Here is a 23215-nt window from a genome sequence, read left to right on the forward strand (position 1 = left end):
ATGTACTACTTCTGCCTCAGTGAGAGCAGGTTCCGTTCCCACTGGTGGTATAACATTGGTGACTGACCATGTGCTCATCTTTTAGTGTCAGAAAGCTGTTTGCTTTGTACCTATTTCCTTTGAATAGCGATCCACGCAATGAATGTCCAAGTAAGGATGCCAGTCCTCGGAGGGAGAAGTCAAGGCCTTCACTTGCTGTAGAAGTTAGAAATCATCCAGAAATGCATTGACATGAATGCACTGGATATGAATGGCATTCACTGAAAATGCTGCATGTTGTGAGAGAAAATAAAAACTCACCTTCCAGAAACTTCCCTTTCCTTTGAAGACTTTATACACAATGGCACCGGGGATCGGGATCAGGACAAACGCAACAACACACCAACCCATAGCTGTGCCCCAGTCAGGGTAGAGGACTTCTCCATACACAGGCCTGGTGACTGATATCAGAGACCATAACAGAACCGCCTAGTCAACAAAATAAGGAAAGACAACAGAAGAAAGAAGATCTCAGAGCTGAATCTCAAGAAGTCCCGATGAAATCAGTGTTGAATACCTGCTACAGCTCTGTGGGAAATTAGGTGAAGTGCACTGCGTTGGCAAACGACTGTGAGGACACCAAGCTAGGGATGCTGGATCTTGACCCCTTTGCCAATCTTGATACATTTCAGGGCTTAACTACCAATAATTGTAAGAGTATTCTAGTAAAGTAATCCTGTATCGTTATCGGCGCATCCAGGTAACACAGTATAACATGGTTACACTTACTATCACTGTATATCAGTACCGCTAAATAAAGATACTGATTTTAAAGTAATGCACTGCAACATCATTTTTTGTTTTTACAAAATGAAGAAAAAGAAATCTCACAAAAGCGATGACAGGAGTGATGATCAACCAACTGCATTTCCATATCAACCAGTAGGTCGAGCTCTTTTTTCCAATCATCATCTCAATGTCTGCAATCAAATTCTTTACACCTGTAAAGCAGGATGAGAATTTGCATGGATGTAGTTCTTATACAACAGAATATAATATATTACATTAACAACTTATTTTATTGGCATTTTTAAACTTCACGAAGAATTCCATAATGAAGCAAACATCAAATTCTTAAGCAAACTTGGATAGAACAGCTGTTCAATAATGGGAGTTCTGCAATTCATTAGATCTAATTCCATCTGTTTTTTTTCCAAACTGACATTTAAAATGAAGTTCTTCTTAAAAAAAAACGATTCTACAAATAATTAATTCTCACGTAAACACTTTGCAGAAGTGTTGAGAGCTGTTATTTTTGTTTAAAAAAAGATTATATTTTTTCTAAACACATGTTTCATACAAATCAATGAAACAAAACAAGAACTTGAGAGTCTGTAATATTCACCATATATGTAACAGAAGCCAATGAGCTCACTCAAAACCATAATAAGAATCAACCAGCTTCCAGCAAACTTGTCCAATAGATGTACCCAATATATTCCTGCCTGTACCACACACAGACAGACAGACAGACAGACACACACACACAGATCAGGTCAAAATGAGATTATAGTGATGTATAATGTTACTTCTCAAGGACCAATTGTACCTGTGTTACACACGGTAGACCCAGGAGGAAAAGTAATGAACAAATTCCAAATGTCACAAAGCCACGTCTGCTTTTAAGAACATTGGGGTAGGAATCACACAGAATGGTGACGAGCACCTCTAACAGGAGAAATAAAACGTTAGGGTAGTTAAAACAGTTGATATATACATATATATATATAAGGTGTCGTACATATGGTGGTTAAGGAAGCAGACTTGGTTCCAAATCAGGTTTAAACACCAGCATAAGCTGTTGAAGCATCACTCTCTAAATTATTTCGGAACGACACTTCAATGCAAAGAAATTATTTTTATAAAATGTGATTTTAAAAGAATATGTTTTACCTTTGGAAAATACATTTTGACTGGAATATAACCCAAAGATTACAATGATCTTTGGATTAAGAAACACATTTTAGCCTGCAGCATTTTAGTTAAGAAATCCTTGCTTTGTTCAAGTCCAGATCATAGAAAGAAAGTGAGCATTAACATTTTAATAGTTTTATATTAGTTTTATCAAAGACATCATGAAAACATTTATGAAAAAGCATGATTAGACGTATAATAATAACGTACACGGACATGGTCTTACCGATGTTTATAAACTGAGTGTCCAGGCCAATTAATGAAAGCATTAAAAAGAAGAGAAATGAGAAAAAAGAGGATCCAGGAAGTTTAGTCAGACCAGCTGGATAAACAATAAATGCCATGGCAAATCCTAATGAGAAAAAAAAATGTTACACCATTTTAAAAATGAAAATTACAAAACAGTGTTTTTTGGTATTAAAGGATTTTCACCTTCCTCCACCACAGCTTCAATAGGTTGTCCATACAAATGAGCCATATGACCCAACAATCCAAAGATGGCAAAGCCTGCAAAGATACTAGTTCCTGGAGGGATTTGAAAACAATGACAACATGCTCCGTTTTACACAGATTAATAGAACATGTTTAGGTAATCAGAATAAAAAATAATTAACATTATGATTTCTTACCGTGGTTAACAAAGCCACAGAAACATGAGTCTTTAATTATGTTGTTGTGAAAATTGTTATAAGATGCAAGCGTCACAATTCCACCACAGCCAATGGATAAGGAGAAAAATGTCTGTGTTACAGCATCCCCCCACACCTAGAATAAGACATAGGTCTTATTTGATGCCTGGTAATTTGCTGTCACGACTTTATGTAAATCATGGTTTTGTATGCATACCTGTGCTTCAGTTAGTTTTGTGAGATTGGACTTTGCACCAATGTAGTATGCTATCCCATCACCTGATCCTTCTAACATTGCACTTCTGATAATCAGAATTAAAAGCAACACATAGGGGAATGTAGAGGTGAAATACACAGCCTGCAGAGGAAAATATATATATAAAAAAAGATACACAATCAATTTTTGAGTAGATGCAAGAAACAGCAGAACCTAATAAGAGTTCTCTGCGAGATAAAATAAAAATTATAAGAAGTAAGTAATGTTTATATAGACCTGCAGATCACAACAAAGCCTACCAAAGAAAATTAAGTAAGACACAACCTTTAAAACTGCCCAAAAATACTATTACTAATGCAACGTAACACTTACTTTCTTAAACTAATTCATAAAAAGTCATCAAAAGATTGCATAAATTCCATATTACATCGTACATTTATTAAATTTTAACCTTTACTTGGACATAGTAAAAACATTGTTGTTAAAAAAAGGTGTGGCTTTGTGTTTAATCTCAGAAATATAATGGAGGCTCAAGTTTTTTCTCAAGTTTATATCTTGAAAATTATATTTGTAACCAACAAAGTTAAGCACTTTGCCCCATTTCGCTTTGAGTTAAACTGCAAGATAGTAAGATGGTTAAGACTGCGTTGGATTGATTGAATTCTCTTGTGCTCATGATTACAGAAGTAAAAGAGCTCAATCAATGGAAATTAATCATTCAATATGAACAGCAATGTGGGAGAGAAAACTGATTGTAACATTTCTTTCATTGCCACAGCAGCGTTACTTACTTTTCCTGATGACTTGATGCCTTTGATGAGCACGGCTGCAATAATCATGCAGCTCAGCAGCAGACACAGGGCCAGGTGCCAGACCACATGTCCAGTTTCATCTAGACTACTGGATCTTTGTAGAACAACACGACTGTTGTGGTAGAAAAAAAAAAAACCCAAAACAAAATGAGGATTGTATTCAAATAATTGTATCATAACATAATTATACAATATATGACTTTCTTCTTATTTTTTATGAAAACACAAATCTTACTTCCAGTACTGTTCACTCGGACTCGGCATTGGAACTTTGATCACATTAGATGAAGGACAGGTGATGTTGTCATGAGTCCAGTTGGCCACTAAATTGCCACTTATGTTACAAAACACTAGAAAAAATAAATTCCATTATTTTTTCAGGCAGCATGTGGATGAAAACAAACAACACTATACAAATGTGTAATCCTGTACTCAATATCAACAGTTTCACAATCCTGTTTATTTTTTACAAAAAGTCTGAAATAGAAAATTTGGCTAGAGCAATGTTGGCTTTAGTAGCACCGTTCCAGGATGTTGATAAAGCAAAGAAAGAAAAGAAATCTGCCATCAAACTTCTGCCTAAGCCTGGGTCTCCTTCTGATGACTACTACTGCTACTAAAACAACAACACTACCACAGATCAACGCAAAGATTTAAAGAGAGACGCATTTTTCAAGTAAATAGTCACAAAGATCACTGATTTGCGTTATTTATCAACTATAAAAAAAGAAAAACCCAGGAAGTCAGCCTTTATTCACTTGTTACCACAATAACTTTTTAAAAATACGTTAACACACAGGATGAAGTGTCCCAAAACCCTGGTTGAAGCTGGTTCGGTGTTAGAAGTGACAAAAGTAGGGAAAACAAGAACCAGACCAAGCCAACCAGAGGCCTGATACTTGAACAATCTGTTAACACACACTGCAAAAGAACTAACTGCAGGACAATATATACATGATAAAGTACATAACACTGGCGCCACAAAAGATAAAGGGAGGCGGGGGTGGGGGGGCAGAGCCGGTTTAAAATACAGTTTAGTCATGTGTATTTGTAAAACAGTCTGGGTCGGCCGTCCAAAGTTAATATAGACACAACAAATACCATCAGGCAAAACAGTAGCAGACAGTCACAGTCTGTACAGCCACGACACTTCGGAAACTTCATCCCACTAGCCATCACCGCCGGTGCTCGCCAAACCTAAATGGAAATTACCGCTCATATCGGCCACAATGTAACACAAGGACGTTTGTCGAAACACAAACAGGGCGCGAGGAATCGGACAGAAGTTTGTTAAAGGTGGCATAGTGTAAACACGAATTAGCCGCTAGCATATAACGGCAGTGGCGTCTTCCTTATTTGGAAGTTGACGCCATGCTAAAAACAGGAAGTGACGCAGTGGGGATTGACTAGGCAGGCAAAAAGCACACTCAGGTCCCCGGACACACAACCAAAACGCAAACAGCGCCCAGTGCGGCCACATGTATATTAAAATAGCTCTTTATGGTTCAGTAATTTTAGTATAACAACTGTGTCTGTATTTAATATCTGTATAAACGACCTGAGGCATAAAAGACACGCCAGACAGGAAACAAGATACACTGCAAAATTAAACCTAGCATTACATTACTGCACTCACGAACAACCACAGTTGTGGACATTTGCAGCAGTTCTACTTAACCAGGTACATTCAGCCAAATATGCTGTCTATCTCATAACCAAACCTGCTACAGTACAATAGCAAATTAAAGCGTTTTTTAAGTAACCCCCCAACAAAATATTTTGCTCTTTATCAATGGTTACCCCATGTTTATGACCAGTTGTTTCTCCTTTCCCAGAACATTCGTTGTACCATGCTAGATAACAAAACAACACACACACACATGTATATATACTGTACCTAAAGGAGAGTTTCTGCAGTTGCTGTCAGCCCAGCTGAGGCAGCTGGACCACGGCAGAGGAGATTGCATGGAGGCAAACATGTAATAAAGGGCATAAGCAACGAGGGCATTATAATAAAGGGCCACCACTGTATTTAAGACAACTATGGCAAGCCCAACACCTGAGGAAAGAAGGAGCAGATTAAACATTTCCTTTAATGATACATTTGAATTAATATTCAAATGGGTCAAATTATTAAATTTAAAAAAATACTGACCATCAACAAAATGACTTTACTATACTGTTATGTTTGTGTGTCTATTTATTTATTTTTTTAAAGTGTAAAATACAACTTAGGTTACCCTAATTATTCCCCGTGTTATCTGACATCGCTCACAAAAGATTGTGATGTTAGTCTGTTGACATAATCAGAACTAAATGTTCTGGGGAATAATAATAATAATAATAATAATAATAATAATAATAATAATAATAATAATAATAATAATAATAATAATAATAATAATAATAATAATAATAATAATAATAATAATAATAATAATAATAATAATAATAATAATAATAATAATAATAATAATAATAATAATAATAATAATAATAATAATAATAATAATAATAATAATAATAATAATAATAATAATAATAATAATAATAATAATAATAATAATAATAATAATAATAATAATAATAATAATAATAATAATAATAATAATAAACAGTTGAAGAGTTGAATGGATGTTGAACAGAGCAAGATGTAGTGATAATTTCAGGCTCACCCTGTAGTAAAGGTACTGCTCTCCACATGTTAACTGGACCTTGGCTGCAGAATTGCCCCATAGCAGTTTCCAGAAAGATGACTGGTATTGCACATAGAATCAGTGATAGCAAATATGGAATGATAAAGGCACCTGCACACAGGAAGTAAAAGGTGGGTTTAAAAACATTCATCACATTAACACAGAGCCTCAAACATCTTCCTTGAACATATCAGATAAATACCTCCTCCATTCTTATAGGACAAATATGGAAATCTCCAGATATTTCCCAAACCAACAGCATAGCCGACTAAGGATAACAGATAATCATACTTGCTGGTCCAGTTTCCACGCTCTGCGTTCTCATCACTATGTGACATGTGTGAGTCCTAAAGACGGAATGAAAAATGATTAAATTAACTCCTAGTGCAAAAGAGAAGAAAGGGTGGTATAAAACCACTGCAAATGAATTTGTTGGTTAGTTAATTTGATATTTAGTGACAATATTTAATAAATGTGATGTTTAATTCATTGTATGTATTGGCTAAATGCATATCAAGCATACATATAATAAAACCAGTAACACAAGCGATGGAGTGCGTGCTGTTTCTAATTCATTCTGAAGCATGTTCAAAGCAAAAGAACAAGAGATAATCATCCTTCCAAGAGTGAATATAATTATACATAAACATTAAAAGAAATTGCAAAATTAGGTTAAAATGTACAATGGCATTATTGTTTACACTTAAAATAAAGGATAACAAAGCAACGACAAGCTAAGTAATTTAGACTACTTGTCTTGACACATTTGTCGTCATGTCAGTCACAATATCAATTCGTTGGTGCACAATTTTGAAAAGAAAAGATATACTGAGAAAAAATAAAATAAAATAAAATACCTGATTAGTACCAGACAATACTGAGAAAAAATAAAATAAAACAAAATACCTGATTAGTACCAGACTCCTTGGACTCCCCAAAATGTTCATATTGAACCATAGTTTTTAAAGATGCTGGTTTGCTAATTTCATCTAGGAAGACTTTGGAAAAACAGTGAAATCAACTTCTCCGACACGCAACTAACTGACTAAATAAGCATATCTTGAAATACAAGTTTCTGTCTTTCAGCCAAAGTTTTTCAGGAGCAAAGAAAAACATTGACACAGAAGTGACAATACATTATGTTTGGGTACAGGCCACAAGCTATAACTCTAAAATATATTGTAATATATATACTGTGGGCTGAAAGTATGGGGAACAACACATATTACAGTATCGAGTATTAGTTTTAAGATCAGAAAGAAAGAAAACAGTGTCATTATATTGTGTTGCATTTACTCAGAACAGGATCAGAAATATGAGTCAGGTGTTAAAAACTGTTTTTCAGAGAACACATGTTACAGATTTTGGCTACAGGAGCACTTCCACTTCCTTATTTTAAATTAGGTGCCTGTTAGAGTACAAATTACAGTATAACAGTATATATTCATACAGATTAAATACAAAATACTTCATATATATATATATACTTCCTACTATATACGATACCATATGTTAAACTAGAGAACTTCAAGTACTACATGTTTGACATGTACTGCAAGTTGAACACATCAGAGTGATACATGTACTTTCAGACAGTACATTACCTTTATTTAAAGTAAATATTTGGCACTGTTTTTAAGCCCTTGAAAACTGAAACCACATCTAAAATTGCAAAATCTGTTGTGTTGTAATAAGACAGTGTCACTGTCGATATAATCGGTAACAAAAGTACTCATTCAAAATTATTACGAATATTTTTATTGTTAATTTTATTATTATTGTGCTATTAAGATGGATTCTGTTTTTCTCTTTTTCTTCCCTCCTCTGTCAGTGTGTGTGTGTGACTTCAGTGACACCATAAAATACATATTACATTTGCTCCACCATTAAAAGCTCATGCATTAAAAACATAAAACATATGAGAAAGATGTTTTCTAAAGTGTTTTTCTTTATTCAGACAGACACTATTCAGAGTGATAAAATAATAATATAATATTAATAATGTTCTTGGGTGGAGAAGAAATAATCCTAAAATAAGTAGATAGATATAAGTAGAACAAAATTCTGCCTTCAGCTACAAATTCCAGCTTGTATTTCTAAAAAAAGGGAGAGATTTAAACTACGAGGGCACTGACGCTTGTTTGGCTACACATGAAGGATCTCTATTAATGACACAGAAAATAAACATTACTGGAGTTAAATATTTATATTTAGATACTTTATCATTTTATGGAATGGTATCTACATCCTTATCCTTATTGTTATTAGACATCTTAATTTGTTGACTCCAGGTTTCTGTTTGGTAGCGTTCTCCTCGGTTGACGTCCAGGTAAGGGTGCCAGTCCTCAGAGGGTGAGCTCATTATCTTTATTCGCTGTAAAAAGTATGGTTTAAAATTGAATACTATATGATAAAACATATGCACACATTTAGCTCTAGCAAGCACCATCCCTTATATTTATACACAGTGTCATTCACGTACTGTACAGGTATATTTAATGTATCCACATAAGACCCACAGTTGTCGGTGTTAAATTAGATGTCTAAAACAATGTTTACCAAACACACACATTACATTGCGAAAGGTGTGTGAAGTAGATCCGCAAGGCCTTTACTTTAAAGGCAACTATTTTGGTTTTGTCTTGTGATGCACTTGTCTTGTGTGATCATTCAAATGTGTCTGTTGAAGCAACTGTATAATACTCCACAGTATTGTTGGCAACAGTCAGGCGTTCTCTCATGGGAAAAGTTTGAGGCCAGAAAATGTTTAGGGAACTAGTGAAAAAAAAGATGTGTCTGCAAATGTGTCCTTCCCTGAATGACACACACTGAAAAAGCTTCAAATACCATCTTAAAGTGTTTTGGTGTTGAGTTGTACTTGCCAGAAAATGTTTAGGGAACTAGTGTTTTTAAAGTTTTAAAGTGTTTTGGTGTTGAGTTGTACTTTTTTTATATTTTCTTGACATTATTAATTCCATTATTTGGATTAGGCATAAATAAAAACAGGTGTGAAAAACATGGATCTATTAGAAGTTAAAAACATTACATCAAGGACAAACATTAAATTAATTAATTGACATCTAGTATAATTATTTACTTGTTTGTTTATCAATTAAAACAACATGTTCTAACAGCTTAGAAAGGCTGTTTTATGCTGGAGAAAAAGAAAAAAAAAACAACAACATCAACAACTCACCTTCCAGAGACTGCCCTCGGCTGTAGATAACTTATAGGCAGCAACAATCGGGATCCACACAAGGTCAAAAGCAACCATGCACCAACCCAGAGACAAGCCCCAGTCTGGGTAGTGGACCCATCCATATGTGGGTGGAACATAGTCTACCAGAGACCAGATCAGAATAGCCTAGAACACAGAAGAATTGATCACCGTTTATTGTCATCCACACAGGTTTATGCTCCAGAAAACATGGAACTAAATTCAATATAACCACTGTACTGTTACTATATGGCTATGCTAAACATTAGCATACGTTCACATACGGTACATAACTCATAAACATGTCACACCATGTACAGACTAGACAGTACACATAATCCAAAGTATTATGTAAATCTAGAGTGGACAAACAAAACACGCAAGATTAAAACAACTCACCAGGGTAATAGAGGGGCTAACGACCACCCAGCATGCTTTGCATGCCCACCAGAAGTAGGTGTTCTTATTTCCAAGCATCATCTTAAAGTCGTCAATCAGGCGGTTTACACCTGTAATGGAAATAACCAATTCAAAACTATGACCTGTGAAAGAACTAATCTACACAGACAGGATGTTTTCTAGGAAATGGTATTTATTACAATAATATTTAACAATATTCTCTTTGTCTGTTCTTTATGTTTTGTCTGTCTCTTTTTGGGTCAACAAATGCCCTTTGGGATGAAAGAAATATACCACAACACGCATATATAAGGAAAGCAACAACAAACAAAAAAATGTAGACCTTAGTAGTCACCTGAACTAGAGTAAATAAAAATAAAATGTAATGTTTCGTTTACTCTAGATTATTTTTGCTTAAACAAGTTGCATGACTATGGAGACCCGAAAGGGACCCCCCCCCCCCCCCCCCCCCCCTCGCCCCGTACATGACTGTGCAAAGCACATGGACTTTCTTCCCATTTTTTCTAGTGTTTGTTGATGTGAGGTAATTAAGTAAGTTGTTTGAGTCTGGGAGAAATAAAACAAAGTTAATTCAATTTCAAATTTTAATTTAATTCAGAAATTCAATATTAATAATTAATAATCTCTAAACTGAAAGTTGATTCATAGCCTTTCTGATGTTTGTGGATTTTTTTCACTTATGCTATTTATAGTTACCATATATGTAGCAGAAGCCAATGACTTCCAATAAAGCCAATATAGACAATATCCAACCAGCAGAAAAATTGTCAATCAGAACAACCCAGTATATTCCTGCCTGGGTAACACACACACACACATATATTAAAACCAGGTGAAGGAGTTTGACATAAAGACAACGGTAGTATTCTCTCTTCAGTACCTGCGTCACACACACTAGACCAAGGAGGAACAGAAGAATACATGTTCCCACTGAAACAAAAGGGCGTTTGTTCACGAGGATTTCAGGAAATGAATCAGACAGGCTGGTGGTGATCACCTCTGACAACAGGAGGGGAAAACAGAGGGAAAATGAATATCACTTTTGTTGCACACACACACACACACAACTAAAGTAGTAGTGATAGTTAACGTGGGCTGACCTGTCAATCCAAACTGAGATTGCAGGCCAATAACTGCAAGCATTAGAAAGAACAAGAAGGACCACAGAGGGGAAACAGGAAGTGTAGTCATGGCATCTGGATAAACAATGAAGGCCAGTGCAAACCCTAAATGAAGGGGAAAAAAAATACAACGTCAAATGAAACTGAGCAACATTATCACTAAAATAAATGCTTGCGCGTGGGGTGGGTGGGGGGTTCTCACCTTCAGACAGCATGCTTTCAACAGACCTTCCATAGGTAAAAGACATGTGACCCAGCACTGAGAAGACAGTGATGCCTGCTGCCACACTAAATACTAGATAATTAAAAATGATATTTATTTTAACAAAATGAAACAATGGGCGAACTAGTAAGTAAGTAAGTAATGTGAAGATGTGTATAAATATTTGTAAGTGTTCTACTTTCTGTGTCTTGTGTTAACTGAAATTAAACACATGCAAATATACACATACATTATTTAGTTAGTTTAGTCTAGTTGTGAATTAAAACCACACATTTTAAAATTTAAAATTTATAGTCAATTCATGAGGAGGATTGAATTTCAAACTGTGTTCATAGCAAAATCATTTCCTACCATGGTTAAAGATGCAGATGAAAACAGAGTCCAAAACCACGTTGTTGTGGAAGTTGTTATAGGACGTATAGGTGGCAACTCCACCCCAACCAATGGCAAGGGAATAAAACGTCTGAGTTGCTGCATCCTTCCAGATCTACAACACAATATATTCAATTAGAGTCGACTAGGAATCACGGTGTGTATTTCACCGTGGTGTATATTAGGAACTTGAACTCCCAGATTCAGACCTCTACATCAGTCAATTTAGTGAAGTTAATTGGTGAACCGATAAAGAAATCTATTCCGCTTTTGGCTCCCTCTAGTGTGACTCCTCTGATTAGCAGGATAAGCATCACCACGTAGGGGAATATTGAAGTCACATACATAACCTGTAAAGACAAAGATAACGTAAAGTAAAGACATTTTAAAATATAATAATCATGTAAGCACTATAAGTGTTAGTTGGGCGGATGGTCATATATTTATGTTTCAAAAAATACGTTTGTCAGTGTAAATACTGAGTCACCTTTTTTTCCCCTTCTGCATGTTTTAAAGAAGAATGAATCGAGAACTATAGCTTGTAAATTAGAAAAATATACAAATGGCAAAAATAACAATTAATCAACTCATATTATCAGAAGGCTATTATTTTTTAAACAAGGAGATGCATCTTACTAATTTAACACTCAACACTCCAAGCTACGGTGCGTGGGCCAGATTCAGTCCCGGTATTCCGGACCGGTAAACACTGGTACACAGTGCGTTAAAGGCTAGTGTTTCATTCATTACAGTGAAGACTGTCATTTCAGTTGATGCCACTAGATGGTGGAAGACAATCAAATATTCCAAATTTTCTTTGACACTTTAGGTTTAATCTGGTACATTCCGTTCATTAGTTCGTCCAAACACTCATCCACATAGTACATCCAACCAAATTCTGAACCTGATTTTGGCCCGTGAGCTAGTTCAGCTTGACCGGTGTATATTTTGACATGACAATTCAAAGTGAATGCTAACATACTTTTCCCGATGACTTGATGCCTTTGATGACCACCACTGCGACAACAATGGAGCTCAGCAGCAGACAGAGGGCCAGGTGCCAGACCACAGATCCAGTTTGATCCAGACCACTGGATCTTTGTAGAACAACATCACTTTGAGGTATAAGAAAAGGGAAAGATTGACACTTGAGTTAAAGTACATCATATATTTGTGCATTTAAATTATATAATTTTGTTAAATCCTTACTCCCAATATTGTTCACTCAGACTCGGACTGTTTTGCTGAGTACCGTTGGGCATTAAAACAGCACACATACTACAGGAAACTGCAAAAAAATAAAAAAATAAACACGACAGCTTTAAAACTTCAAAAATAGACACCATTTTAGTTGTAGTAAAGCAAACAAAAAAAAAATCCATGACTTAGAATAAGCAAAGGGACCTTAACCCATGTTGCTGCTGTTGCTGTAGGTCCAGCTGGAAGTGTTGGACCAGGGCAAAGAAGACTGGAGGGAGGCAAACATGAAGTAGGAGCTGTAGGCGATGAGGACGTTATAATAAATTGCCACCAGTCCATTCACTATAACCATAGAAAATCCCACACCTGAAGATATATATAGAAATATATTAAAATGTATTTTTAACACCAGTGTGTGTGTGTGTTCAATTTATTAGGTGCCCATTACATTACTGTCATGTCCATTAGAGATACATGTAGTTTCCATTTCAGGCTTACCCTTCAATATGGGAATCGCTCCCCACATATTGATTGGTCCTTGGCTGCAGAACTGTCCAATAGCAGCCTCCAGTAAGAAGAGAGGGAGTCCACAGACGAACAGAATCAGGAAATAGGGAATGAGAAAAACTCCTGATCAGAAAAAAAAAATATTAGAAAATGTTTTTTTTTTAATTGAATACTCACACTTCTACAGTAACCAAATAGCAAATACCTCCTCCATTTTTATAGGCAGTGTGTGGAAATTTCCAGATATTGTCAAGGCCAATGATACAGCCAATCAGAGACAAAAGATATTCCGATTTGCTGTTCCAGTTTCCACGTTCAGTTTTTGGGTCATCAACAAGATTCTCCTGCTCAGAACATAATTAAACAAGTTTAGGGTGAATGCGAAAGTATGTTCTGCTTTTAACCCATCACCAAAGTGAACAGTTGGCAGCTTTAAGCACCTCGGGAGCAGTTTGTGGGGATGGTGCCTTGCTCAGAGGAACTCAGTGGGAACTTGGCAGCTGGTGGACTCGAACCTGAAGCCTTCCGGACCCAAGTCTGCTTCCTTTACCACTGCCTTGTGTACTGTAACTAGGACTCTATTATGCCTAACCAACTGTAATGACTCTAAAATGACTCATTGAAAAATAATATAATAAATATAATATAATATAATTCTAGCTGCTGAGGATAGTTATTAGTCAAAAATTACAACAACACATGAAAGTTGCCAGTGGTCTCTAGAGGAGACTGGGGAATATTTTCAAATTATTATTATTACATTTATTTACAGTATATCAAAATATATTCAAGGTATCATAGTTGCCTTTGTTTATTAAAAAAAAGAATGAACAGCACATGATGATGTATCAACATTCTGTTAATACTATGTTATACTGCACATGTTTCTACAGTGTACTGTAAAAACGTAAACAATTTGACCTGATCCTGATGAACGTCTGAGTCCTTGGTCTTGGTGAAGGGAGACATGTTTCAGTTTGTCCAGACTTATGCCCGTCCGTCTTGAACAACAAAAAGACCTGAAGTGACAAGATCATTGGGGATTGTGAGTTTTAAAGCAACAGTCCCAGCCCACTCATAAAATTTCAAGCAGTGTAAACAGTCCTTCTGTTACAGTAATTAACATGTATTAACATACATAATTAGTCGTGTCTATGAAGATCCTGTCATCCAGGTCATGGTGCAGTTGCCTAACAGAACTTTTCAACCTCATATAATCAGTCCTTAAGCTTTGATATTTGATTAACCATGCTATTTAACAAAGAGGCACGTTCTGATGAGAACCTACGACCCATCAGGCTCTTAACAACTGTTAACAATTTCCTAGTTGACCCCAAGGCCTTAACCCTCAGGGCGGAGCTGAAGTAGCTTTATTCTTTCACAACTAGAGTATATATTTGCTGTACTCCCCACCACCAGTTAGAACTGACGAAGTGTAATGTCTGCTTTTAGAAAATTCACGTGCAGTTGCCTAATAGAACTTTTCAACCTCATATAATCAGTTCTTAAGCTTTGATATTTGATTAACCATGCTATTCTTTAAGAAATTCAACACACTTCACCACTTTTCCATTTGGTTTAATATTTGTTTTACATTTATTTGTGGAGATTTTAATAATTAAACATTGTATCATTACAATGGAGCAAAAATAGAGCAGAAATGAATAAACAACTCACATAATTGACAGTCATTATAATTGGAAGCCACTGCATGTAATGTCTGCTTTTAGAAAATTCACGTGCAGTTGCCTAATAGAACTTTTCAACCTCATATAATCAGTTCTTAAGCTTTGATATTTGATTAACCATGCTATTCTTTAAGAAATTCAACACACTTCACCACTTTTCCATTTGGTTTAATATTTGTTTTACATTTATTTGTGGAGATTTTAATAATTAAACATTGTATCATTACAATGTAGACATTATTTAATGTATAAATAGAGCAGAAATGAATAAACAACTCACATAATTGACAGTCACTATAATTGGAAGCCACTGCATATTTTCCAGCTATTTTCCATATCCTTATAATTTCAGAGCTTTTTAAAAACCAGTTTAATCTAGAATCAGACTGTGTGTGGCCTTCAGCTGTGTTTTTCTCTGTTAATTTGGGTTTAGGTTTTAGTAATGTAAGTGGTTAATAAAAACATCCAGAGGAAACAAAAAAGGAGCCAGAGGAAAAACAGTGTGAACAGTGTGTGCACTGTCAGGTCACACATATAGGTAGTACAGTAAATATAACTGAATCACTAAGCACACAGGCACGGCGACTCTAAAATGTTTAAGTTGAGCTACAGGTGACGTTGCGATCGAGTGATATTAGCATAATATGTAACATCTGTAAGAATCGTTATCAGGTTTTTCCTCCGAAAAATAAAAATCCGATAACGCAATGCCTGAGTTTTGCCAAATGATGTGTGCCCTAAAAATAGTTTTGGGGATAAACGGCTGTAAATTAAAGGGAAAGTCACTAGATGGCAGCATTGCAGCTCATTTAATTTATCTCCTAATCATACAGTGGTGTGTATAGATAAATGCAATAAATAACACCAGGCCTATATCGGTATTGGTTGATATCAGAATCGGAAATTGGATAATATCGGCATATCAGATATCGGCAAAAAGTTAATATCGGACATCCCTACAAATGAAGTCACATTATGTATAACTACACTACATACAGTCTATACTGTATAAGCGAGTGCTTTGTTATTAGGAAATACATGGCTTGACTTTTCTATTGAATATATTGTATATGCTTACCTGGCTTATTGTCAGTGCTTTAGACTGATATTGTTTTTTTTTATTGAGGAAATTATGTGATTACAAGTCTACGCCTCTCCTGCACTGTTCCTAATGAGGAAAGGTGGCCCAGGCTGGTTTTGGCATCTTTGAAAAAATGATTTATGTGTCATGTTGTCATAAATGATGTGGAGGTAATTCTTCTGCAGCAGAGGAGGCCTGGAACCTCGTGTTTGAGCATAATACATACATAATACAGCTTCAAGCTAAAACTTTCTGAGATTGTATCTGAAGGATAGACATTCACTCAAAGAACATGGAATATGCATGTCAGGAAAATAAAGCAGAGAGAGTATTACACCAAACCCGAATACATTTTATACATTATACATTTTATACATCATACATTTTATTGGCTGGTATAAAAACACAGACAAGGAATTTGACCTCGTCTTCTTCTGTGACTCTCTCACAGTTGAATAAAGAATAAATAAAACAAAGCACAGAGTCTATGGGCTGACAGGAGATATACAGTAAACAGAACCCACAGAATGGGATTTCACATGAAAAGCATAAACAACTTAAATTGAAAATTAGAACGATTAAATAACAAAATTAGAGCTGTAGTTCCACCAGGATTCAAACTAAAACGTTCTCCCTTTACTGCTCTGAAAGAAGAACCTCTGAATTTGAATTTATACTGTATTAATACAGGTGTGGTTTTATTATGGCTCTGGGACACAATTGCTGACGTAAAAACCACAGATAAACCTTAATTATTCTACTGCCTTACTTATTCTGTCTGTCTCTCTGCATGTCTGTCTATCCAGATAATGTTAGGGTCCAAAGTAGTTTTATACAGACCCACCTGAGTGAGGTCAGAACACCAAAGACACCTCAGAGCCAAGAGCTGCTGATAACGTTCACATCGACATGCGATTTGTTCTCGAGGGTTCTCAGGTCACAGGACTGTACGTCTGCGTAACGTTCTCCTCGATGGATGTCCAGGTAGGGATGCCAGTCTTTTGATGGGGAGCACAATGACTTGAAACGCTGAAATATGTATGACAACAGTCATGAGTCAGGTTTTTTCTACGCACACATATACATACACACACATACACACACTTACCTGCCAGGGGCTTCCTTCTGTCCTTATCAACTTATAAATAGCAAAGCCAGGGATCCAGAGGAGAATGAACACAACCATGCACCAGCCCAAAGCCAGGCCCCAGGCTGGGTACTCCACGTTTCCATATGAAGCTGGCTCTAATGTCATCAAAGACCAGACCAGGATCACCTGAACAACACAGACACTTTTTTCACTAAAATATAAAATGGAGAAATAGGCATTCTGTTCTTTTGAGTCTTTTTTTTTTTTTAGATTCTGGTACAACATCAAGGCCAACATCAAATGTTTAATTTTAATATTCAACATATTGTTTGTATTGCAAATCTGTAATAGTTAGTATTTTTTTTTAACTAAACCTAAACATAGACCTAAATAAAAAACAAACGAAAATAAACTAAAATTAATTCTTTTAAGTGGGCAAAGACGCAGGTTATGGTGCAAAAAATATTAGCCAGAATTCAGGAGTTCTCTGAATTCTTTGTTAATGAAAAACAATGCATGAAATAAAATCACATTTTGTTTTCATAAATAAACCTTTTGTCTTTCTGTCTTACTCTCTATTCTATTTCGTCTGATACGGTTGTACAAACAACCAATTTTTATGTGCTTCTGTGTAATTTCCTGGGAAAATCTTCTGTCTTTTATGAAATACATTTTTTTTCATATAAATAAAGAAAAACATCAAACTAATTGTACAGTCATACTCACTGTTATTATACTGGGACTGATGAAAAACCAACATGCTCTCCACCACAGCCAGAAACAAAAACTCTTTCTTCCAAGCATCATCTCGATGTCTTTAATAAAACGGTTCCCTCCTGGAAATATTGAGAGAAGACAAGAAGAACATGAGGTCCACCCTGATTGGATATGAGGAATAACAAATATATTTCCTTTTGTCCCGTTTACCGTATATGTAGATGACGCCAATAATCTCCAACAGGACCAAAACAAGAAGCACCCATGTGGCAACGAACTGGTCGATCAGCGTCACCCAGTATATTCCTGCCTAACATACAGTATAAATACTGAGCAGGTCGACAGTCACAAATGTCAGTGGTGTTACTGTCACGCTGACCTACCTGTGTGACACACGGTAAACCAAGGAGAAATAGGAAAGTGCATGTGGTCACAGTCAGAACGGCGTGTTTATTTTTGAACACTTTAGGGAATGCATCTTTCAGGCAGGTGGTGATCACCTCTGATGACAAACGAGTAAAAGGGGAGAGGTACGAATACAGAAGCAAAAGAAACTGTGTTTAAACCTGGCATTTAACTGGAAATCAAGACTAAAGAAGTGAGATTAAACAGGTTTAGTTTCCAAATCGATTTTCAAATTTCCACATAATTTGCTTCAATTTCTGACAAAAAGGTAGAAAATAAAACTCACGATTATAAGGTAAATCGGACAAAAAACATTTAATTGTTTTCTTTCACAAAGTTGCAAAAATGTAAACTAATTTGACCATTGATACCTGCAACAATATTCTAAAAATGTGTGGAAAGTGCAAGTTTAAAACCCACCCGAGTGTGTGTGGAACCGCTCAGCTAAGCTAAGACTAAGCTTAGTCTAAATCTCCCGAGCCATTTCTAAAATAATGTTACGTAACATCTCTATTTTGGTGATTTGCATGTTATTAAAAACTAAATAAATACAGATATATACATATATTTTGCATTGGATTAATAAGGCAAACCTTTCTGGCAGTGACATTTCCAGTAGTTAAAGACTGTATTTAATGCTGTAAGCTGTGAGTATAATATCAGTGTGTCTGGCCTCGGGTGTACAGAATATGAACATGAAACTAAACCAAGGGAAGTAATAAATAAATAAATAAATAAATAAAAAGACAACTCTCACCTATCCCTGCAAACTGGGAGTCCAGGCCAACTGTCAGAAGCATGACAAAGAACAAGACGGACCACAGAGGTGATACGGGAAGCTTGGACAAAGCATCTGGATATGCAATGAAGGCCAGACCAAACCCTGCACAAAGACAAATAATATAAAAAAAAACATAAAAAAAAGGAGAGACATTTTCTGTCTATCCTAATTATTTGCCAGTGTTGATTGGTTGACTGACCTTCTTTTACAACCTGTTCAACAGGAATTTCGTAGCTATGAGCCATGTGACCCAGAATTGAAAATATTGCAAAACCTGCAAGTACACTGGTGCCTAAAAAAGATGGAAAGAGTAATAGGATAAGAAAATATTTTTGAGTTATAATATATTTATTATTATATTTATATGTAATATATTTAAGTCATATCCTCACATGTTGTAGTGTGTTTATATGTATGTGTACATATATTTTATAAATATATCATATCTATCTATCTATGTATGTTTTCTATAATACCCCGTGCACCAACCTGCATTAGTCAGTGTCACCACAAATGTGTCTTTGAACACATTGTTTTGGAAGTTGTTGTATGAAGCCAGGGTCATGACTCCACCCCAGCCAATAGACAGAGAATAAAAGGTCTGGGTCGCTGCACTTTTCCAGGTCTGAGAACACACACACACACACACACGTGTCTGAGACCTGTGTATCTGTCCTGTATGTTTAACAAATGTCACATATTATGCTGTTATTTATCACAAAAACTGGTAGGCTTCCAACCTCAGCTTCAGTCAGTTTAGTCATATTCGACTGTGAACCGATGTAGAACTCAATCCCGTCCATAGCGCCCTCCAGTGTCACACCTCGGATCAGCAGGATAAAGATGACAGCGTAGGGAAATGTGGCTGTAAAATACACAACCTAAGAAAAAAAATGTTTGCACAAATTACAACTGCAAAATTTGAGATTAAATTACATATTTCTTCTCGTGTGTAGTGTCCACTCCAGCCATTTTGGAGCTGAGGGCGAGGTAATGGTTTGGCGCCCCCTATCACCTCCACAGAAATTGTTTTTGTGGAGGTGTGATGTCACACTTACCTTCCCTGATGACTTGATGCCTCTGATGAGAGCTGCTGTAACAATGATGGAGCTCAGCAGCAGACACAGGGCCAGGTGCCAGACCACAGGTCCAGTTTCGTCCAGACCACTGGACCTTTGTAGAGCAACACGACTGTGGGGGAGGATGACAAATGACCGTACTGACAATGAAGCAAGAGAAAGCACTGGATGGATTTTTTGTACACTTTATCTAAAGTAAATATTTTCTTACTCCCAGTATTGTTCACTTGGACTCTGCAAGTGAACAGTCGTTGATACATTTGATAAATGGCAGGTGACGTTCTCCTGAGTCACATTAACCCCTAACACCTCACTCATGTTACAAGGCACTGGAAGAACACAAAAGTAAATATTATTTTATTTGTAAAATATTTCAGTGCAGATGATGAATACACACTCTGTGTATGCGCTGAGAAAAGTACCTGGTATTGTGTTGCTACAGTTAGCGTCGGCCCAGTCGCCGCAGTCAAACCAGGGCAGAGGTGACTGGAAGGAGGCGAACATGTAGTACAAGCTGTAGGAGAGGATGACGTTATAGTAAATGGACACGATCAGAGTCACCATGACCATGGCCGCACCCACACCTGTGGTTGGAGAGAGAGAGAGAGAGAGATTGATCTGTCCTGTGGAATTTATCCTTTCAAATCCAGTTAGAACATGAATATATATTTTTAGCTAAAGTCCTTTCTTAAAACAAAAACCAAACAACTTATAATAAGATAGTACTTTTATAGTCTCAAACTAACGTTTTACTTTTTGATTTCAATGGTCAGATGTGCGTGACTCTCGTCTCACCCTGCAGTAACTTTTTGATTTCAATGCGTGACTCTCGTCTCACCCTGCAGTATAGGCACTGCTCTCCATATGTTAATGGGCCCTTGGCTGCAGAACTGGCCGATAGAACTCTCCAGAAAGAAAAGTGGGATTCCAGTCACCACCAACATCACAAAGTAAGGAATGAGAAAAGCTCCTGTGACAGAATAACGACAAAGATGCATGTTATTATTTCATGGTACATGTGAAAATCATTTAAAGTAACATTTATTGACTCGAAGACAAACCTCCTCCATTTTTGTAGGCCAAATATGGAAACCTCCAGATGTTTCCCAGTCCAACGGCGTAGCCGATTGTAGAGAGGATGTACTCCTTCTTACTGGCCCAGCTTCCTCGTTCGTTGGTCTCTTCCCCACCTTCATCCTTTGGGTCCTGCTCGTGAAAAAGTGTAAAATTGTAAAATTGTTGACATTTTATAAAGCAGTTTCACTAACAACAAATAATTTCCAGACATAGGAAACATAGGAAAACTTACTAAAAGAGAGTAAATACTAGAGTTGGTACTTTGATAATGAACTAAAAAATGTATCAGGCAAAAAGGTCAAACGTTCTAGTGTTTAGATCATGGGGTGTCCGCACTTTTTTGGCTCGGGAGCTGCTATTGAAATGACCAAGTCAAAGTTTAAACCTTAATTATATATTTACTCATATAAACTGAACATGCTTTATATACAGAGTACTGATTTAAGGCATGTAGCTGTTTGGTACACTATATGGTCACTACTAGTCATGATAGAGTTGTATTTTATTTTTTTCAGTTTAATCTCTCCTGATCTACCATCACTCACTTTGCAATCTGCTGGTAGATCCCCGTCTACTGATTGGGCCGCCCTGGTGTAGATGTTTTGACATGCATCACAGGAGGCAGCTCAGTCCCATGTGTTTTAGGCATCAGTTTTTAAATATGTTAATGTTTACAGAAAATGTTCTTTTTTTTGTTTTAAAATTAAATGTCAATAATAAAATTAGAGTTAGAATTTGCTGAAAAGTGTCAGAGGTGGCAGGGATGAAACTGCAGTAAAACTGATCACAGGAAACATTATGGTGAACTTTCACAAAAACAATGTTTTAAAAATAAGAAAATGAGCAATTCATTGTTTTAAAAGTACACACAGTAAAGAAATCTGGTCATTAACTGCATTTTCACAATTAACCAATGCACTGGAGAAACACAGACCAGCAGAGTGTTTGAAATAACGAAGGTCCACTGAGGTCTTACCTGATCGACCACTCCAGGGTTCCTGATGATTAAATCCCTCAGATTGTTCCAGCCAACTTTCCTCATCTCTTTTCACCTGATACGAGACGTCCATACAGGAAATTCAAATAATTCAGCTCGGGCTGCTTTAAAGTACCTCCAAACATACACCTCCCCCAGACAAGGCAGTCAGGTATCCAGCCAATCACCTGCGCCGACGCCTCCTCCCCATAACCACACAGACGAAGTTGCACATGTAGTTTATTTTAGGCGATTAATAACCTGGGATTAGGGAAATGTTGTGATTTTTACAGATAATTTTAGACGTCTTCAGACGGTGTCTGGACAGTGTCATGCTGCTGTGACAAACCACGTGTTATCGTGTTATTATTCTACTCCTCCTTTGGGAGTGAGTGATAACAGCAGCGTGTCGTCAGTGTGGACTGATGGACAAAAGTGAAGAATTCAGGACAACCATGCAATGACAGCATATGATTTAGGTGAGTGACTCAGGGCCACTAACCCTGTGTCAACAACGCCCTGAGGCCACCGCTGTGACTGGTCATACACAGTGGTCATTCTGGTCAATGACATCCACTCATAATGACAGCACTTTGACCTGTGTACATACAGTACGTGATGACACAGAGAGATACAGAGTTATAGTATTATTGTGACCAGATGATTAAAGACAAACTTTCATATATACTGTATATATATATATATATATATATATATACTTATTTTTTAAGCCTTTAAATTATTTGTGTTGAAGGCATTTGAGAATAATTTGTTTTCAACTTTTAGGTCTTAAAGGCTATAATTATACCAATTATATTAAAAGTAAAATGTATTTTTACCAAACTAATTCAATTATTTCTATTATATATATACATATATATATCTATATACATATTTCTGTGTGTATTTTGTTTACAACCCTTTTATAATATTTACCACTTTTCAAATGACATT

General features: G+C 36.2%; 2 protein-coding genes across 5 annotated transcripts in view; both read right to left on the minus strand.

Moving 5' to 3' along the window:
- Positions 1-5005, minus strand: part of LOC103386066 (sodium- and chloride-dependent neutral and basic amino acid transporter B(0+)-like) — an 8850-nt gene extending 3845 nt beyond the window's left edge. For 3 of the 4 annotated variants that reach the window (XM_025060226.1, XM_025060225.1, XM_025060224.1), the window contains exons 1-12: positions 4824-5005; positions 3847-3961; positions 3591-3723; positions 2800-2940; positions 2583-2718; positions 2386-2478; positions 2180-2305; positions 1589-1707; positions 1385-1484; positions 871-980; positions 301-468; positions 111-195 (exon numbers count right to left, since the gene is read on the minus strand). In XM_025060226.1, coding sequence (XP_024915994.1) covers positions 111-195; positions 301-468; positions 871-980; positions 1385-1484; positions 1589-1707; positions 2180-2305; positions 2386-2478; positions 2583-2718; positions 2800-2940; positions 3591-3723; positions 3847-3961; positions 4824-4914 — 1417 coding nt within the window. In that variant the 5' untranslated portion in view covers positions 4915-5005. Of the gene's footprint in view, positions 1-110; positions 196-300; positions 469-870; positions 981-1384; positions 1485-1588; positions 1708-2179; positions 2306-2385; positions 2479-2582; positions 2719-2799; positions 2941-3590; positions 3724-3846; positions 3962-4712 lie in introns of all 4 variants that reach the window. The other variant, XR_003051123.1, reaches the window with a different exon arrangement.
- A 10250-nt stretch (positions 5006-15255) lies between these two features.
- slc6a14 (solute carrier family 6 member 14) lies at positions 15256-22818 on the minus strand. Its single transcript, XM_008320169.2, has 15 exons — positions 22262-22818; positions 21270-21414; positions 21047-21178; positions 20631-20792; positions 20420-20537; positions 20188-20320; positions 19870-20010; positions 19619-19754; positions 19329-19421; positions 19106-19231; positions 18327-18445; positions 18154-18253; positions 17953-18062; positions 17245-17412; positions 15256-17165 (listed from the first exon to the last, which is right to left on the minus strand). The coding sequence occupies exons 1-15, from the start codon at positions 22325-22327 to the stop codon at positions 17010-17012; spliced, it is 1905 nt and encodes a 634-aa protein (XP_008318391.1). The 5' UTR covers positions 22328-22818; the 3' UTR covers positions 15256-17009.
- Positions 22819-23215: the final 397 nt, after the last annotated feature.

The sequence above is a fragment of the Cynoglossus semilaevis genome, chromosome 11 (genome assembly GCF_000523025.1).
Source record: "Cynoglossus semilaevis isolate Cse_v1.0 chromosome 11, Cse_v1.0, whole genome shotgun sequence".
NCBI classification, from domain to species: domain Eukaryota; kingdom Metazoa; phylum Chordata; class Actinopteri; order Pleuronectiformes; family Cynoglossidae; genus Cynoglossus; species Cynoglossus semilaevis.

Excerpts from the sequence above, each read along its gene's own strand:
- slc6a14 (XM_008320169.2), bottom strand. The coding sequence starts at position 22,327 with ATGAGGAAAGTTGGCTGGAACAATCTGAGGGATTTAATCATCAGGAAC. Across the intron at positions 21,179-21,269 it reads GGCCTACAAAAATGGAGGAG|GAGCTTTTCTCATTCCTTAC; the intron begins GTTTGTCTTCGA and ends ATTCTGTCACAG. Across the intron at positions 20,011-20,187 it reads GCATCAAGTCATCAGGGAAG|GTTGTGTATTTTACAGCCAC; the intron begins GTAAGTGTGACA and ends TTTTTTTCTTAG.